General features: G+C 43.0%; 1 protein-coding gene across 2 annotated transcripts; it reads left to right on the top strand.

Moving 5' to 3' along the window:
* The first annotated feature begins 2,848 nt into the window (after positions 1 to 2,848).
* gata6 (GATA binding protein 6) lies at positions 2,849 to 10,391 on the top strand. Of its 2 annotated transcripts, none has more exons than XM_061797998.1 (7): positions 2,849 to 3,000; positions 3,570 to 4,486; positions 5,698 to 5,870; positions 7,009 to 7,134; positions 7,241 to 7,328; positions 8,753 to 8,850; positions 8,998 to 10,391. In XM_061797998.1, exons 2-7 carry the CDS (start codon positions 3,637 to 3,639, stop codon positions 9,145 to 9,147), a joined length of 1,485 nt encoding a protein of 494 aa, XP_061653982.1. In that variant the 5' UTR covers positions 2,849 to 3,000; positions 3,570 to 3,636; the 3' UTR covers positions 9,148 to 10,391. The 2 variants fall into 2 exon arrangements, with proteins under 2 accessions (XP_061653982.1, XP_061653981.1); XM_061797997.1 differs by having other exon boundaries at positions 5,698 to 5,888.
* The last annotated feature ends 8,410 nt before the right edge of the window (positions 10,392 to 18,801 follow it).

Genomic DNA, 18,801 nt, shown 5'->3' with positions numbered 1-18,801 from the left:
ACTAAATAAAGAAAATGATGGCTTCAAAGTGATATATTCTTATTTTTATTTGTAATTGTTCTTTATTCTAGCTTTCTGATATAAAAGAGACGTTCACTGGGAAAAGGCGGGTGAGTACAGATGTATATTATTGGTAGAAGTCATTTTTATTTTTTTACATTTTGTTTGATTATTTGTTTTTAATGTGTAGATGAAGAGATGCGCACGTATTATTATTATTATTAACATCATCATATTATTGTCAATTTCCATTATTTTATTCATTATTGTTTGATATTATTTAGTCTTGTAGATGGTTTTTTTCTCAACTGTGCTGGTGAGGAGACATCTTTTGTATTTTTTACGTATTATTTTCCATCGTTAGTAGACAAATGGATAGTTATTCTTATGTATTATCTATTAATATTTTTTTAATTTCTATTTGTTATTGTATTACTTATTGACATATTCTGCAATATGAGGGAGGGAAAAAAAATTCTTACTTATTGATTCATTTATTATTATTTGTAAGCTTGACTCGGTGAGGTTGTTGAAAGAAGACGAGGGGCGCCGTGGGGGCGCCGTGGGGTCCGCCCGGGCACCACGTGTCACACGACAGCTTGAAAAAACCAACAACGCCTCATTCATCAAGTCTGCTGCTGTTTTTAGCGCACGCGCGCGCGCATATGTATAAGTAATGCTCGGTTGCATGTTGGGTCAACGTGATACCAGCTCGACTGTGACGTCATAGAACATAGTTTGTGAACTATAATAATATCCGGATTTTTTTCGCAGATCATAATAACGAATCATTATTGTTGGTACTGTGACACTTTGTTTTTTTTTTTTTTTTTTTTAAAACATTACTTAATAACGCAGCATAAGAAAAGAAGATAAAGATGTATTATTTTATAATAAAAAAATAAGTGGAAGTAGTGCACTAAATTATATGTTCGTATCATCATATATTAGCAAGTACATATTGGTTAGTATGTTTATCTTTTATATGAGTTTCATTAGAAATTATGCTTGTTGTCAATCACAGTAGACATTAATGGTACTGTAGTTACTTACTACAGTAAGTTTATCAATGTAATAATAAAAGCAATCCATCATAATGACGTGTGTTTTAATTTGTGCGTGTTTTTGCGTAAACAGAAAGACACGTGGAGGCGCACAGCCTGCATTTGAAATGAGCTGCCCGGCAAAATGTAAAAAAGGAGGATTTTTCGACGAATGTAAGAGAAATAGCAGAGAAGAGAATATACGGTGGCCACTTTATTAGGGACACCTGCAGCACGGTGGACAGATCATTAGGAACAGCTCCCCGGTCGTCTTCGATGCGCTTCTGTGACTCGAGCTCGTGATGACGTGTCCCTAATAATATGGAGCCATCACGTGTGAGGGTGTTAACACAATTACAAGGGGAGAATAAACAGGCGGCGGCACACACACACACACACACACACACACGCTGCTTAATGAGTGGATTGATTAAATTTGACACCTTTGTGTGCGTGTGTGTGCGCGCGCGTGCGTGTGCATCGTTTGATCATATCGATGTTGATTGGCGCTTGTGCGCATGTGCGAAGCAGCCTCTCGCGCTCGCTTGTTAAATAAACGAATTAGCTCGTGGCGGGGGGAATTTTATTGATCAGCCTGCATGCAATCAACAAAAGGGAAAAAAAAAGAAAAAAGACACGAGTCAGCACGTTGACCACCGGAAAAGTACTCATTTCATAACCAATGTTGAAATCGACGTGCAATTGACGGGGTCATTTACAGCCCACTGCAAGTGTCGCATACAATTGTGCAAACACGTGACTTATCTTGGCCTTCCACCAATGAAGCGAGTGCTTTTGATCGCGAGCAATACGCGTTGATTAGGGCAGGCCCGTCGTGATTACGTCAAATAAGATGCCTTTTAAATGGTGACGGTCAGCTGCTTGAAAATAACCTAAATGAATGAAGGATCATCAAGGAAATGTTCTTGCCTGGTTGCATTTAAAACCTGAGACATTTTGGAAGTGTGTTATCGTGAATACACGACAGTATACAAGAATAAAACATCCATGTCAGTAATAATCCTCAGCAACGGTCTTATCATGTTGGTGTTACAATAAATAGAACATCATCATGATTCTAAAAACCGCAATCATAATGCCCATCGCAATAAATGAAAAAGAACAATAAAAAAAGAGTGTTATAATAAGAACCACTTTTATAAAATCATACAAATAATAATACGAAGAGTGTTCTATTTCATATTAAATATAATATACAATCATGCAAAACATGAATAATACAAATAATCCCCATTTTCTCTCATTGTTTAAAACTGAGTATCTTCAATGGCTACACACACGTCTCAGTTCTTCTTCTTGTTATTATTTGTATTATTATCACTATTAATTTATCATTATCACCAACATAAGTGGGCCTATTTGTACTACTAGTTCAGCAGAAATATTTTTTATAGTTTCTTAAATAAGACTGTTAACCCTCCCCCCCCCCCCCCCCAAAAAAAAAAAGACCCACCTATACATAAATATTTTACTTGATTTACTCTCACACTAAAGGGTTATGTATATAAATATATATATATATAGCACAGTGTTATATGATATAATATTAATATCTACTGGACATGGAAATCACAACAAAAGCAGCACAGTGCCTGTTGTTCATTATTAATGTGGCCAAGTCAAATAAACGAATTTCCATTTTCTGTGTTTAAAAAAAAAACTGTGTGAATTCAGTGTTGTTTTTGCGCAGGACGAAAGTGATTGGAGGACACCGAGGAGGCGGGCACGCACTCCCACCCCGTGAACCGAGACCACGCCCCGCGTGGCGTCAGACCCCGCCCCCTTGTGAACCAGGTCGGCGCTCGCGGACTGGTCGCGCTGCATTTGCGCTGCTCGCCGACCAGGGAAGCAAGCAGCGCGACGCTCGCTCCTCACCCGAAAACTCGACGTGTGCGTGTGCGTGTGCGCGTGACACCTATGGCACACCACTGAGCAGGTACGTGGACCCCCGCACCCCACCCCCCACCCCCGCCCCACACACACTTTACTCCCTTTAAAAAAAAAAAAAAAAAAGATCCTCGCTCTCTTATCGGCCTCTTATCAAACTTTTATCTAACTTTTTGGGTGGGTGTGGAAGACAATACTGTATTGCGTGGCTCGCGCGTGCGAGTTGAGTGATCCTGGTGGTTCCGTCGGGATGCAATGACAGCCGATTTACCGACAAAGTGCGTATCTATTCGTGGTAGTAATTTAAAGGAGATGCAATGTAACTTGCTGCCACAAAGCTCGAGTCAAAGTAGAAATGGTCCAATTTCCATGCGGGTTTGGCCGACGGATTCTTTTTTTTTTGTTTAATGTTTTAGTCCCCCCCCCCCCCCCCCCCCCCCCCCACTATAGTTGCGTGTTGCCTGACCGTTTTAGTGACAACATGGATTTGAAGTGTTAATGTTGTATGGATCCAGGACATACCGCGACACTGCAGCAGTTCCGTGTATTGTCAATAAGGTGTCAGACGTGCAAAATGTTCACGCACCGCGCGCGTCATTTGTCTCCCGTGTGTTGCAGGGCCGACGACCCCCTGCCTACTTTTCCTCCAATCGACCCCCCGAGGGTGTATGGGAAGTGCTCCTGGATGGACCTGGGCGAGACCGGCTGGTCCATGGTCAAGCGAGAAGCATCCAGCAGCCCAGGGTCACCGGCCGAGCCGAGCTACCTGCAGCCCGGTGACAGCCGGCGCGGCGGCGCCCGCACCCCGGACGAGCTGAGGACTCCCCCGGGGGACGTCGACGCGCTGGGCGGCAGAACACTCCACCCGTACGCCCACTTCGGACTGCAGAGCTCCGGCGAGGACGTTCCGCTCTTTACGGATCTAGACCAGGGCGGCAAGCTGGTGCTGTCCGGCGGGGCGCACAAGGCGGCCGCGGCGGGCCTCCTGGTGGACCCGTCAGACATGTACCAGACCCTGGCCATCGCCGCGGCGCAGAGCCAGACCGGATACGACTCGTCCTCGTCGGGGGCTTACATGCACTCCAACCCCAACTCCCCCGTGTACGTGCCCGGCTCCCGGGTGGGCTCCGTGATCCCCGGCCTGTCCTACCTGCAAGCCGGCGGCTCGGCCCAGCCGGGCCACGCCGTCTCCGGCCACTCGGTGTGGTCGCAGGCGGCCCCGGAGAGCCCGTCGTACGGCACCGGAAGCCCGCACGCCGCCTCCGGCCGCTTCCACTACCCGCCCAGCCCGCCCGTCAACAACGGCACGAGCCGGGGGGACGTCGGCTACGGCGGCGCGCTCAACGCGGCCAACCGGGCCGAGCAGTACGGGCTGTCGCGGCCGCTCGCCGGGGCCTACCCGGGGGCCTACTCGCCCTACGTGGCGCCGCAGCTCTCCCAGCTGCCGTCGCCGTGGACGGGCGGGCCCTTCGACAACGGCATGCTGCACACCTTGCAGAGCAGGGCCGCGCCCTTGATTCGGGGACCCAACGGAGGTGAACGACCGGCGCCGCGATGGACGCAATTGCCGAGTCGGGCTTGAACACCAAATAGCATCGCTCAAATGTCGTTTCGCACGTTTTAACACCAGAAGCAACACGGAATATTCCCCATTTTATACATTTGACACGTTACCTGTCGCCCATTTTGTGTGAATTTATTTCAGTGTACCGCGCGTAACCATGACGCGCCGTCATTAATTCAACAACAACAAAATGTCAAGTCCAAACTAAATACTCAGTCCTGTCCAGCCCATCCGCCGTGTTTCTAAATGTCAAATTCAAGCAAAAATAGATTCTACACGCCGTAACAGCACACAACTTTATCATTTAGTGTGCGTAAAAAAAAAACACACACATTTGCCTGATTCTACCGTGTTCATCATCTATAAAAACGCAAAGTTGAAGCAAACATAACTTTCATATGCTATATTGTGACACTCATTTTGTCATTTTGTGTGCGTAAAAAACCATGGAATTAGTTGTGGCAAACATCACAAACGAATCCTTGTTTGTCATGAATTGAACGTGTTTCTTTTCAAGTTGACCTGAATCGAGCAAATTTCAGGCATATGATGTATTAGGACTCTCGTTGAGGCTTTTTTTTTGTGTGTGTAAAAACGCACAATAATTCCTTCATCATTCACATAATGCCTTTGCCGTTAAGGTGGAACTATAATTACCATCTTAAAAATAGGTGATATGGGATTTAGCGTGACTAATTTGGCGAGTTGTATGCATTAAAACAATACTTCAATAATATAAAGAATCCTCACTCATTACTATTAAAAAAAAAAAAAAATTGTGTTAAGTTTGACTTCAAATGTAAAGTTTAAACCAATACTATATCAGATATGATTTGTGACATATGACACCAATTTAGTTGAAAACACACGGAAGTTTGGGCCAAACTACAATCAAATAAATAATCCCTAATGAATCAATAGATGAAGCCTTTCTGTTAAAAGCAAGAAAAAATGTCACGGGTGAAATAATATAATGTGCGTTCGTAAAAACAAACTGTGCCGAGCCTGGACACAATGCAAATAATCATGAGAATAAATGAGAAATGACACAAAGATTTGATATTTTCCTGAAATATACAGTATAATATCATATCATATCATATCATACTGCTTTTGTCATTTGACGCGCAGAAAACCAGCCAGCGTGTATGCCAAGTGCGTGTGCGTGCGTTTTTGTTGCAGTGTCGGAGTTCCTGGACGACATGTCGGAGAGCAGGGAGTGCGTCAACTGCGGCTCCATCTCCACGCCGCTGTGGAGGCGCGACGGCACCGGCCACTTCCTGTGCAACGCCTGCGGCCTCTACAGCAAGATGAACGGCCTCAGCAGGCCGCTCATCAAGCCGCAGAAGCGCACCGTGAGTGGTCGCGGATCGGTAATTCATTGCGGCGCTCGCGGGACACTTCATTAGGCACACCTGCGGGAACCAAAACAAAAAAAAAGAAAAGACAAAAAAAAAAAAAGCCCATTCAAAGTTAGTAGTGCCTCGGGAAGATAGCGTGCTCGGAGGTGGACCTGATCATTTGATCACCTGTCGTAGGTAAATAAGGTTGCCGTAACAACTCTTAGTATGACGTTGTGCTCCACTGCAAACTCAAAATATTAAACATATTGTTCAATAAATTGCTTAGGCCGTATTAGTCCATTACAATTGAAAAATGATATGAATGACGAGTTTGGAGCCGTGACGCCATGTCGCTTTGTGTTTATTATTATTTGTTTTTTTACGAAATAACAAATGCGTCAATTTACATGCAGTATAATGAGATTGCGCAGGTGTACCTAATAAAGTGGCCGTGCGCGTGTAGATTTGTCGGTTACATTTGAATACAGATTTTTGTTATTTGTTTGGACTTAAAAAAAAAAAAGAAGGTTCTACATTATTACCCAAAATGCGGTTCTTTGGCATTTTTGGGAACTATTTAGGACCCAATCACTGGCGCTGGAGAACCATAATCCAATAGTTTTGTAAAATGTATTATTTTAAAGACAATAGAGTCGCGGGTGCTGTATAGAACTACCACTTCTCTAAACAACCTGTAACGAACCCCTAAAAACCCAAGTCGTGGTCTAATGGTCCAAGAGTGCAACAGAGAACCCTTTAAAGCACCTTTCATTTGTATTTTTTTTAAAGTGTGACATCATTTAGCAATTTCCCTTCCCCCCCCCCCCCCCCCACATTTTGATCCAAAATATTTGTTAATGTCATTGTTGAATATTGTCAGGAAACCGCGCGTGTGACAAATGGAAAGTAGTGAATAAAATAAGAGTGATTTAGCCATCGCGGTGCCATGACGCACAACTTTTACGCACCGAGGAATGTCCCCATTGAGATGAAATAGAGCATTCACGATTGTCAGGAAACGACTGTGCGTGTCAGACGCGTGATTAAATTAAAGGGTGTCGTGCACGTGACAAGCAGCAGATCAATCAGAGTGTTAAGAAGCCCCCCCCCCCCCCCCCCCATCCCATGCATCCCTCCTCCTCGTTTGCAGTCGACGTCGCGGAGGATCGGCCTGTCGTGCGCCAACTGTCAGACGAGCACCACGACGCTGTGGCGCAGGAACGCCGAAGGGGAGCCCGTGTGCAACGCCTGTGGTCTCTACACTAAATTGCACGGGGTCAGTCCACTTACGACCCCCACGCGAGTCATGATGATTCCCCCCCCCCCCCCCCCCCCGATTATTATTACATGCAGTATCTAACTATGCGTGATGACGTGCACAGGTGCCAAGGCCGCTGGCCATGAAGAAAGAAGGCATCCAGACTCGAAAAAGAAAACCAAAAACACTGAATAAAAGCAAAGGAGGCTCAGGTGAGTGTTGACGTTGCGCATCAGGTGATGATGTTGAATGAGTTGCACTTGATTTGAAGAAGGAATTTAGCCGCAAAATCTCTTCATGTGCTGGCATTTTTCTTGAAATACAATTGAATGTTTAGTGTTCAATGTTGCTCGTCAAATGACTTCTTTTCTCGTAAAATTGTGACTTTATTCAAATAATCTTACCTTTTTTTCCCTCGTAATATTCATCCTCAATATATTTCATCACATTATTATGACTTTATTATTGTAAAACTATGATTGTATTCTCGCGATATAGCGTTATTATTGCTTGACTCTTGTCAAATTCTAATTTGATTGTCAATTTGCAGCTTCTTCGTACTTTTCCCTTACTTACTATCACATAAAATCACTACTTTATTTATTTAACTCTATTAACATTACGACTTGTTCACGATATTGTAACTATTCTCTCAAAAGTACTACTTTTTTTTCCCCTTTTGGTTTGACTTTATTCTTGATAATTGACTTTTTCCTGTATTTGTTTTTTTTAAATCATAGAATTAGGACTTTCCGTCTTTCCCTCCTGGTATATTTTGACTGGATACTTGCAAATAAGACTTTCTTCTTAGTAGTATTCATTAGTTTTTGTTTCCATTGTGGCTCTGGTACTGCAACACATTGCTCCACTTTTAGTGGCAATCATTTAAATAGTGGAGTACAAGTGGTGTCCAAAAATTCCGATGGCAGCAAACTTCCCAACCAGCAGCAGACGGCGACCAATTCTTCCCCAAAGAGGCCCAGTCCTCGATTTCAAGCTGTTGATTGCCATTCTCGGTCGACAATTACAACTACAAGTATTGACAAGACGAATGCACAATGCGTATTTCACCGAAACCCCATAACGCGTGAACGTCAGTTAGCTTTATGCTAACACAGAACGCAAAATGCTATAGAATGGCTGACAAAACTAGCACCAACGTCGCAGTACTTCTCACCATTTACGTCATGCTAACTGGACGCAAACGGTGCAGCAACACGTAGACACAATATGTAACGAAACCCACAGGCATATATTCCTTGTCCTATGGACAAACAACAACAACAACAACAATATTACTGCAGTTTACTAGTTGTGAAACTCTTCTTTGTGTGTTGTGCATGCCTGTGTTATACAGCCCCCTGGTGGACAAGGCGTTCCAACATGAGATCACGACGTACAAACTGTTTACACTCGATTTAGTGGTCTTATTAATGTATGTTTTTTTTTAAAAAACATATAAACTACAATACTGTGGAGTGATATTTTTTCCTCATTAAAACATATGTTGCAAACAAAATTTGAGAGGGAATGATTTTGAGTTACAAACGTGGTCAGTGAGTGTTTTAAGTACCATTTAAAACAAACAACAGCAACAACAAAAAGTGATATATTGTTGTAATATTTGGATTTGTAGGAAGTAGCAACTCCGTCGCCATGACGCCCACATCTACATCTTCTTCCAATTCCGAAGACTGCTCGAAAACCGGCTCTCCCTCCACGCAAGTGTCCGGGGTACGTACCGCACGCTCATCTCCAACGAAATGAACACATTGCTGCTTCATTTGCGCTTCAAATGAACTCACGTCTCGCTGATTTAAAAAAAACCAAAAAAACCCCAAAAAAAGCGAAACATGTTTCAACGTGAACTCACTGTTGCAGGTCAGCTCGTCCGCGCTGGCCGCCTCGGGGGAGGGCTCCGTGCTCAAGTACCCGGGCCCGGAGGGTCTGTACGGCGCCGTGGGCCTGGCCCAGACCACCGACGTGGGCTCGGTGAGGGGAGAGGCCTGGTGCCCCATGGCTTTGGCTTGACACAAAACGAAAGAGGAGACCCCGGACCCTCCTGCAGTGGAAGTACTCGGGATAGTGAGGGGGAGAGGGGAGGTTGGAGGATTTTGGAATCCGGATTGACGGTTTTGGCAGCGGGATGAAGCGCCGTCGGACGCTTTTGTTGTTGTTGCGGACCATATACCTCCAAGAACGCCCACAAACGTGACGGCTTCTCCAGACCTTCAGTGCACAGAACGGATTTCCTCTCCCAGCATTTGGATACTCAAAGACCATTCCCCCCCCCCCCCCCCCCCCCTTCTTTATTATTATTATTATTATTTTGTTTTGTTTTGTTTTGTTTTTTTACAACTGGAATCATCACGCCTCAAGAATCAAAAGAAAAGAATATTTATAAATCTCCCATTGTTGAGAAGATGATTGTAATAAAGTTCTGGATGTAGAGTAGACGCTCAAACCTTTCCCATGTCTTCTTTTTCCCGCCTGAGAGCTCTTACTGGTTCAAACAGGGTACCACTGATATATATATATATATATATATATATATATATATATATATATATATATATATATGTGTGTGTCTATATATATGTCTATATTTGTCTTGTTGGATTATGTTCCAAATGCAATTAATGCCACTAAGGTACTCTTGACACGTATGAAAACAAGCGCACCCAGGCTGAACTAACCCGCTTTCGCCGCAATATGCTCAAATTGAGCAAAGCGAAAAGAAAAGTTAGTTCGGTTAAACTGGATTTCAAAATGTGAGCAATGTGTATTATGCTACCTTCGTGAGGACAAGCAATGTAGAATAGAAAATGTATTTTTGAGTTTAGTGGCTGTGGCAGAACGTCAACATTCCAGGGGTAGGTTTGATTTGATACAATGTTCACCCCTGCACGGGTGGGTGGTGTCCAAAAATTGTCTTTCACTCATTTTGGCTTATTTATTTTGGTGTGTTTTTTTTTCTTCTTCCCCATTGTTGTAGAATTGTGTTTAGCATTCTTTTTTGGATTTATTTCATTTAAATCCAGTCCAGTAAACTGTTTTGGTGTTAATGAATTTATGTTTAGACCATGTTGTGAAAAGTATATTATTCCCCCCCCCCCCCCATTGTTGGGGATTTTGCGGGAAAATATACAGTGCGGTGACAAGAAAATATGTATTTTTTTTTTAGCAAGTAAAATGCAACATTTGTTTGTTTTTTTCCTTAAGGCTGACTTTGCTGCCACAATTTTTTAATTAAAGCAAGCCTTCATTAATTCCGATAGCGTTCTATTTTCTTACAGCCTGCATTTAAAATGATACAATGCATCCTTTAAAAGCAAAACAAAAGCTACGAATAATACTATAGCCAATAAAACAAATGGTCTCAGGTTGGTTGTCTCAAAAGATAATGATGCATAAAAGCAAGGGATTTTCAGTGTAAGAATGTTACCATGTTTCCTTTTGCAATGGAGTGTGGAGCTCTCACACACAAGCAAATATTTCTTTCAATCTTACAATGCAAACATTTTAAATTCTTTCTTTAGGTGGGATAAACACCTTTAGATTCAACATCTTGTTTGCGAGGGGGAAAAAAAAAAAATCATTAAACGAGTTTAAAATGAAATACAAATTTAGGTAATTTTTAAAAATTGATTCTGTTTCAAATTTTAAAATATGTTTCTAAAAGAAATTCCATTTCCCATGTGTTATTTACATATTAAGAAAGATATGTTTTGAGGGCCGGTGAACAATGTCTGTGGTGGATTTGCAGTTTTAGCGTAGAGTGGGAATGATGAAAAAGAAAAAAAACACATGATAACGATGAGAAAAAGTGTCTAAGATAGATGAGAGAAGGTCTCAAACATGTCTACCTGACACTACTACTGATATTTTTTTTTCACCTAAAATATTAAAACGGCAACATTGGGGCAATTTTAGAGCTTGAGTTTTTTTTTTTCAAAACAGAAGGCGACCGGCCTGGCACATACATTACAATGTTTCCATTAGTTTTTCCAGAGGGGATCGTTGTGACAGCAATTTTTGCAAAAGTGCAGTTTTACCAGGTGGTTGCGGTGTGACCGTACGTTGACAACGAACGGCTTCGCCGGGTTGAAAGTCCTCCCGAAAGTAAACACGGCCACGAAGGGCAGCAGAAAAGCCTGCTGGTTCCCTTAGGAGGTGAACGCTGATCTTTCCCCACTTTGACTTTCAAAGGAGAACACCGCTGCCCCCCCCCCCCCCTCCCCCTCCCCCACCCCACACACACACACACGCCCACCCTCCACACCCTCCAACTCCCGGAAGAGATGCCATCTCTGACTCAGCCCTTTTGGGCTTCCTCAACAGACATGGGGGAAAAAAAAAAATACAAATCAACTATTCCGAACACCCTCACAGCTAACTTGGCTGCAAAAACATTAAAATCGCTGCTCTAATCAACTAATTCACTGAACCTCACCCTGCAATAGCGTAACCAATAACACTTGCGGTAACGGAAACAGCTATTAGCTCGCTGCAGTGACTACCAGGTTAGCGTCAGGTTAGTGCAGTTTATTGCAGTAAACAAGAATCTTAGTACAGTGAACTTGTAGAAGCAGCTGAGCGCATAATTGGCTCGACTACAATGTGATGAAAGTCAATTCGGAGACGTCGTTGATATTTGTTTTCAGCACAGTACATCGGTCCCCGACCCGTTTGGCGCCACGGAACGGTTTCACGTAATGATATTTTGACAGACCAGCATAGGAAGGAATAAAAAGAAATGACTGAAACTGCAACTCACCATTACGTAAATTCCATAGCATAGCGTGTTCATCGTAGCCAAACCCCTAAAAATGTTTATTTCACTACTTCCATTTTATTTGTTGCTCGCGTTTTTTCCGACACATTTTGGCGTCGAAAATGGAGCTTCACTTTGTGGCGCTGCCCTCGTTCCTCGCCGCCAGTGCCGTATTCCCGCTGGTATGAGTATTTGAAGACTAGCGGCGATCGGAAGAGCTGACGCTAGCGGTGCTAACCGCTATTTTTTTATCCAGAACTTATTTTTGTTCTTTTGCTGCTCCGCAAACCGCGTCTAAAGTCCTCTAGAAAATTGGCCGACTGGAAGACGAGATGCCAAAAACGCGTGATTACGGATTAGTCGACTTCCAACTTTAAACGTTGACGCGGAGTAGTAAAGTCGACTCGTCGACTAATGGGTTCAACCTCCAATTGCGTAACCAATTCGTGCACTGTACTAATTTGCCAGTTCACTGCGTTAACCGAGCAGTCACTGCAGTAACTAACCGATTCAGTCCATAACCAATTATTTCCCAGGATTCATTTGCACTCACCTGTCAATTCTTTGTACATACATCAAATTGCTCGATCACGTTACAAATGAATTGCATGTGCTCATGGACTCTTAATGGTCATGATTCCGACAAATGCGCCGCAAGGGCGACTTTGCCCGGCTGTGCTTGAACAAATCAGTAACGGGGGACAATAGCGCCTCTCCCAACGGCGTCACAAAGCCGTCTCAAATGCGTCTTAATCACAGGAAGTTTGAGCCACGCTGGGGTTGGGCTTCCAAGTTCAAAATAACAACGCCCCACCCCTCCCAAGCTAATGCAGCAAGGAAAACCTTTGAGCCGTATCACCACCGTCGAGTGTTTCGCCGTGACGCGCTGTCGAGTGATGACATCATCACTGCTTTGTAACAATGGGAGTGTTTTCAAGGAAAAGGTTGCAAAGTGAATGAGTGGAGAAACGTGGAAGTTTGTGTAGGAGTGTGTACGCTCTGCTTGTATTTGAGCATTTAAGAGGGCGCCACGGTGGGTGTGACTCATGACTGAAAGTTGAGGGAAAAGATAAGGACAGAGACGCTCGTACGGGCCGTAATGGTGCCAACGACTACCTGAATGCTAATATTTTTTTCCCATGAAATTGTATGAAGTATTGCTAACGGTCCAGTTTCCCTTGGCGGCACTACTTTCAGTACGTTTTATGATGACGTCGGGTGTTTTGTCCAATCCGATTGCAGCCTCAATGTGCTGCCGTGTCAATCTCATCTGCCTTCAAAATCAGTATTGCCGGCCGATGGAATTTTAACCATAACGTGCTGCCTTGACTTCCAAGTTGAATCTGTTCCGTTACCACGCTTGGAACTCAAAACGCTTGCATCTTAAATCATCTTTCTCCATTGAAATGAAGGGAAATGCTATTAATCCGTTCCAGCCCCTTAAAAAAACACCAATAAAAATGTTTTTTTAAGAAGAAAAATAGCACTCTACAGTACTGTACTTTCTTAAGATGTACAACAATAACATAATTGAATAGACTGTACAGAATTCAACAGTTTTGTGTATCATGATTTCATGGATTCATTATGTGGCTCTTTCTGATGTGTGTTCTATGGCCACCCATCAGTGTAATACACACGACCGTACGACAAGTAGATAAGACAATCGCAACTAAGTTGCAGTGATATTAGTCGGGTTTTTTTTTTTTGGTTGCAGAGGATAAAGAATATATACGGCTGTGACTATAGTTATATGCTTTGTCAGCATGTGTTTTTATTTACGTTCTTTGGGTTTTTCATGCTATTGGATAAATATTGGTTCGGAACTAGCTCCAGATGATGTACGTGGGACAGTTGCATGCTGTTGTATTGTATTGCTGGCTTCTACAATTGCAACGTGACAGTGAGGGGATTCAGAGTTGTTGTTAAAAGCTGCTCCTGTGACAGAATTACTGCGGGATGTTTCGCGCTTGGCGGCCAGCTCAGGTTCCCTTACATGAACTTCATTCAAAAGGCCTTGGACACGCGGGGACAGGGAGAGGAGGAGAGACAGCGCTAACCTCGTTTTGAACTCCCGACATTCCGAGCGGGCTTCTTGGACGGTGACGGCGGGGAATACTTGCATCAGTCACATGATTTAGTGGCGCCGTTTCAAAGGCAAGACGCTTCCCCATGCGAATGCAGTGCGTCTCCAAATTGCTGCAAATTGTGTCAAACCCCTATTTTTATTTTATTTTTCATTATTTTCTTATTTTCATGAGTTCAACATGACCTGCAGACATACAAACTGTTAAGTCATTCCTCCCTTTGCAGCCAGAACAGCTTCCATTCTTCTAGGAAGACGTGCACCAAGAGGTTTTAGTGTGTCAGTGGGAATTTTCGTCTATTTGTGAAATCAGAGGTCTTTGATTTTGGACTTGTCAGCAGTTCTATGAACGTGCACTGCATCTGCCAGTTCACTCCAATGACTTGCCAATACACTGAACTATATAACTAGCACTAATAACTGCATCAATATGTCAGTTGACTGCGCATAACTGCATTTCCCAGTTAACATGGACATTTGACTTCTAAAGCCGTCAATGGCAGTGAATGTGTTAATAATTGTGTCCCAATACTTTTGTCCATCCAGTCAGCCCAAAATGAAGTGCGGCGTCGTGTTATTCTTGCACGCAGGCTGAACTCAGTGACTAACAGCGCCGCTTCCTCGCACTCCCTCCTGACCAAGCAGACCCTTTGGCCGAGCCAACCAATTCATTATGGACTTGACTTTAAAACTTCCTGTTTTTCCCCTCTTTAATTAAGACAATCTGCGCCACTGCACTAAAGAGAGGAAATACCTCCAAATAGTCCCTAATTTGAGGCCAGCTCACTTATTCTGCGGCGCAGATTACATCGACCGCGTTAATGTAACAACGTTTGATCACGGGGGGGAAATTATGTCTGTCATTTCTTCCTGCCTCGGTCTCAATAATGTGGGAATCGTGCAGCGACTCGAGAAGCCGGCACGACACAACTACGTGCCCTCTGTCAGGCCCATATTACATCCATCACTGCCTTATGTGTTTATTATTATTACACTCTTGTAGTCTCTTTTTTTTTTTTTTTAAAGGGGAAAAAAAATGTTGATTTATGCGTCCACTGTTGGCCTTTCCTGTCCTCATTTATGAAAACAAGATTCCATGGAATTCCTGCAGCACTATTAGCGCTAAGCACTTATGAGGTCAAACTTTCACTTGCACTGCACTATTCAAAAACAGTGGAGCGAAAAAGACTCTTAAAGTCGCGTTTTTCGTATTCTTTCACAGTTTGTGTCGGAAATTAATGGTTCAACTGCTCACATTTGTTCTTTGTTATTCTTTTTAAAAAATATATATCATCCATGGATTTTCGACAGAATAGTGTCTTTTTCTCACTAGCGTTTCAGGGGAGGCGGAGCCTATCCCATCTGATTTTGGAGCGAGAGGCCGTCGTTCTCGTTCATGTTTTTGGATGTGGGTGGAAGCCAGAGAAAACCCGCGGAAGCCCGGGTACAGCATAGCGACTCCCCCAAAAAAGAAGCCCTGAATCGAGATTCAAACCCAGAACCTACATTCATCAGTAATCACGAAATGGATGATCAATGGTATTTGCAATTTTTGGTTGTAGGGGCAGACGCGCGCGCGTGCGTACACATCAACAATTGATATATTTCGATAACGGCAAGCTGGCGTTTATCGGGTATCACCCATCTGTGTGTTTACGCTACACTTGGCAGATATCTGATAAGTACATTTTTATCAACATTTGGGAAAGATCTGTTTCCGAGCTGAAGATATCTGATTCCAATGCGTTCCCCCCCCCCCACCCCCCACCCACACCCCCACCACTCTCTCTTCATGCTGCCATGACACATATCCCAATGATGCTACTTGCAAAAGAATGTGAATGATGTCACTGGAATTGTGAAGTTTAAATCTAATCTAAGATGCAGTTTTACTTATTTTGTGCGTGACTCACCAAAATGGCTGACTTGCTGTTTATTCTCAGGCACGGGTCCTTCATACTTTGTTGTCCTTCCTGTCATTCTCAACACGTACACTGATTTTTTTTATTTTTGTCTCAATCAGGGCCATTTTTTTTCACTTTCCGTTTTTCCCTTTTCAGTAATGACTGACTCATCACAGGAGAGAATTTTATTTTTAACACTTATTTTGCATCTTTCCCTCCAAAGACGTGAACGTACAGCGGTGACCTCGGGAGCTGTACTGAACTCAGATCTCTCTGCTAGGCCAAATGTACTCGACAAACAGAAAAACGGCTGTCGTCGAATAGCTGCCAGTGTGCTCACTTGCCAGTGTGCCCTTTTCAACTTTGAACTGAAACTCACCTCCGAGCCTCACCCTCCACTATGTTTTCCACCAGGAAACAGGAAGAGGGAGGGCCGACCTCTAGATGGAGACGCAAAATCTTTCAAAAATGGTGACCATCTTTATAAAGGTCGTAAAAATCCCTAATCATTTCAAGGTGCCACAATAATTAAGAATTGCATTTTTTTATATGGCAACACATTCCAGGTGAAAATCTCCTATTGTTCCCATCTGTCAATCATTGACGATGTGGGCAGAGCCAGGTTTGCTGGACGCTTTATGATCTCTAGGACATTCCTGGGATTACAATGTTTGGCTTTTCCACGGAACCATTTCTACTATGTCATCTATGTCGCGACCAAAATTAGTCAGGCTTTGAGTTCAATTGAATTGATCATGCGTTGGACGCCGGATTTTTGGGGGGAACCTATGTTCTGTTTTTCATGGAAAAACCACGCATATTCACGTTTTTTTTTTAAACCTGACCCCCACTTTTTTTCTTTTCTTTTCACCCTACGCCCTGCTTATTTGCATCCCGTTCCCGTGTTCGGGATCCCGTTCCAGGATGCTCAGGCTGCAATGGATGCCAAGTGGGCAACATGTATCTGTACAGTGTTCGCTAAAACAGCATGAAAGTCAGTTCAATGAGATGAGATGACGCGTCGCAGGTAGACGCCTTCCGGAAAGCGTTTCCGCATCGGGACCTGGCCCTGTCGGTCGATGCAGAATCCTCCATAGCGACGCCTGCGGGGAAGCGGTCTACCTCAGATCTTGTCCCGGTCGGTCAGTGCAGAATCCGTAAAGCAACAGCCTCAGAATTGGTCACCTCTCCCAATAGGAGAGAAGGAGGAGGAGGGTAGAGGAAAGGAGAAGCGGCAGTAAAACAGGCCGTAATGTGGTTTAACTCAATGCCAAAGTGTAAAAATAAGTCTTAAGTCAAGATTTAAATATTTCTAGGCGCTCTAATGTCCGCCGGTAGCGCATTCTAAAGTACTGGAGCTCGGATAGAAAATGCGCTGGAACCTGGAGACTTCTTTTTTTCGCTCACCAAAAAGACGAGCGTGTTGCGAACGTAGGTTTCAGGACGGAACATACGGTTCTACGAAGTCAGCAAGATAAGAAGGTGCTAAACATCGCATGTCTTGAGCTGATGAGAACGGGCTGCATCCACTGCGTGTGTATTATTTCGGACATTTGGGAAATATGTTTCAATAATCATTTTGTAAAAAGCAAATATTTCTAATTAATATCCCATAACGTGACTTTGTACTTTTTTTTTTTTTTTTTTTTGCAATTCATGAAATAAAAATTCACTTGTACTCACACTGTGAATCATTTTGGGCTTAATCGGCTGCATCTGTTTGTATCTATTTTCATCTACTTAATTAGTCTTTTATAACCATAGTTCTTACTTTAACCAGCCAATAAGAAGAGAAAAATACTGGAACTCATTTTAGAATATTTTTAGACTATTTTGTAAAACTATATTAAAATTATTTTCTAATAAATGTAGATATATAATGTACATATGTTAAGATGTCTAAATATATCAATACCCATATTATGTATTGAAATAATTATAAGATATCAGTCTTTTATTATTATTTATTATTTATTATGGTAAATTCAGTAAAAAAGTAAATTGCCCACATTTGCGGCCAAAAGCCAGTGACTAAAATCTCAGATTTAAAAAAAGAAATAAATCTTCTCTTTTATATACCCATAAACGATCATGTTTTTTTTTTCAGGGCTACTTATTGACGAAACAATCACATTTGACGTGTATTTTATTTTATTGAAATTGTATTGGGTGATTCAAAATGAATTAACTTGGAATGACGGTAAATGCTCAGAACAACTACCGTATATAGAAAAACAACGTCGACGTGAAAAGTGATTGGCGCAGTCGCCAGCAGAACTTGGCTGATGTCCAAAAAGCGCCAAACGCTTTGAAACGCTCCCAGATTGACGTGGAAAGCATCTTTAAATGGGGAGAGCCCTCAGACGCTCCCGATTTGGTGCGCTGGCACAATGACATCACTGTCGTCGTCGTCGTCGTCGTCGTCATCATCATCATCAAAGAGGAAACCCGAGTGGGCCCGCTATAGAGGCCCCTCAATAAACAGACTGGTTATCACATCACTAACATTTATTTAACCCCTCTGCAGAAGGTGTTCTGTTGGAAGGGAGGGAGACGTACCCAAATCTATTTGGCTGACCTGGTGATATCCGACACACGCACGCACGCACGCGCACACACATACACACGCACACGCATACATACACAAACAAGCACTCACAGGACATATTCTCGTGCGGAAAAACACAAGTGTGCCCTCCAAATTAAAAGGTGGTCATGGACAGTCTGACAATAAGTACGTATTCGAGCACATCGTGGAAGTGAGCATGAAGCGCTTTAATGTGGACTCTTTCAATTTCGGTGAGCTTTTCATGTTTGACCAATTTGTGAATGAGCAATTTCAAGCCTTCTCTCTTTTCTCCCCTTTTACAGGAATGCAACTAAATCACTGTAATTTCACATCTTGATCAAGAAATAATGTT

The sequence above is a fragment of the Phyllopteryx taeniolatus genome, chromosome 14 (genome assembly GCF_024500385.1).
Source record: "Phyllopteryx taeniolatus isolate TA_2022b chromosome 14, UOR_Ptae_1.2, whole genome shotgun sequence".
In the NCBI taxonomy this organism is placed as follows: Eukaryota; Metazoa; Chordata; class Actinopteri; order Syngnathiformes; family Syngnathidae; genus Phyllopteryx; species Phyllopteryx taeniolatus.
The sequence above is the reverse complement of the archived record's forward strand: the minus strand, read 5'-3'. Positions and strand labels throughout refer to the sequence as shown.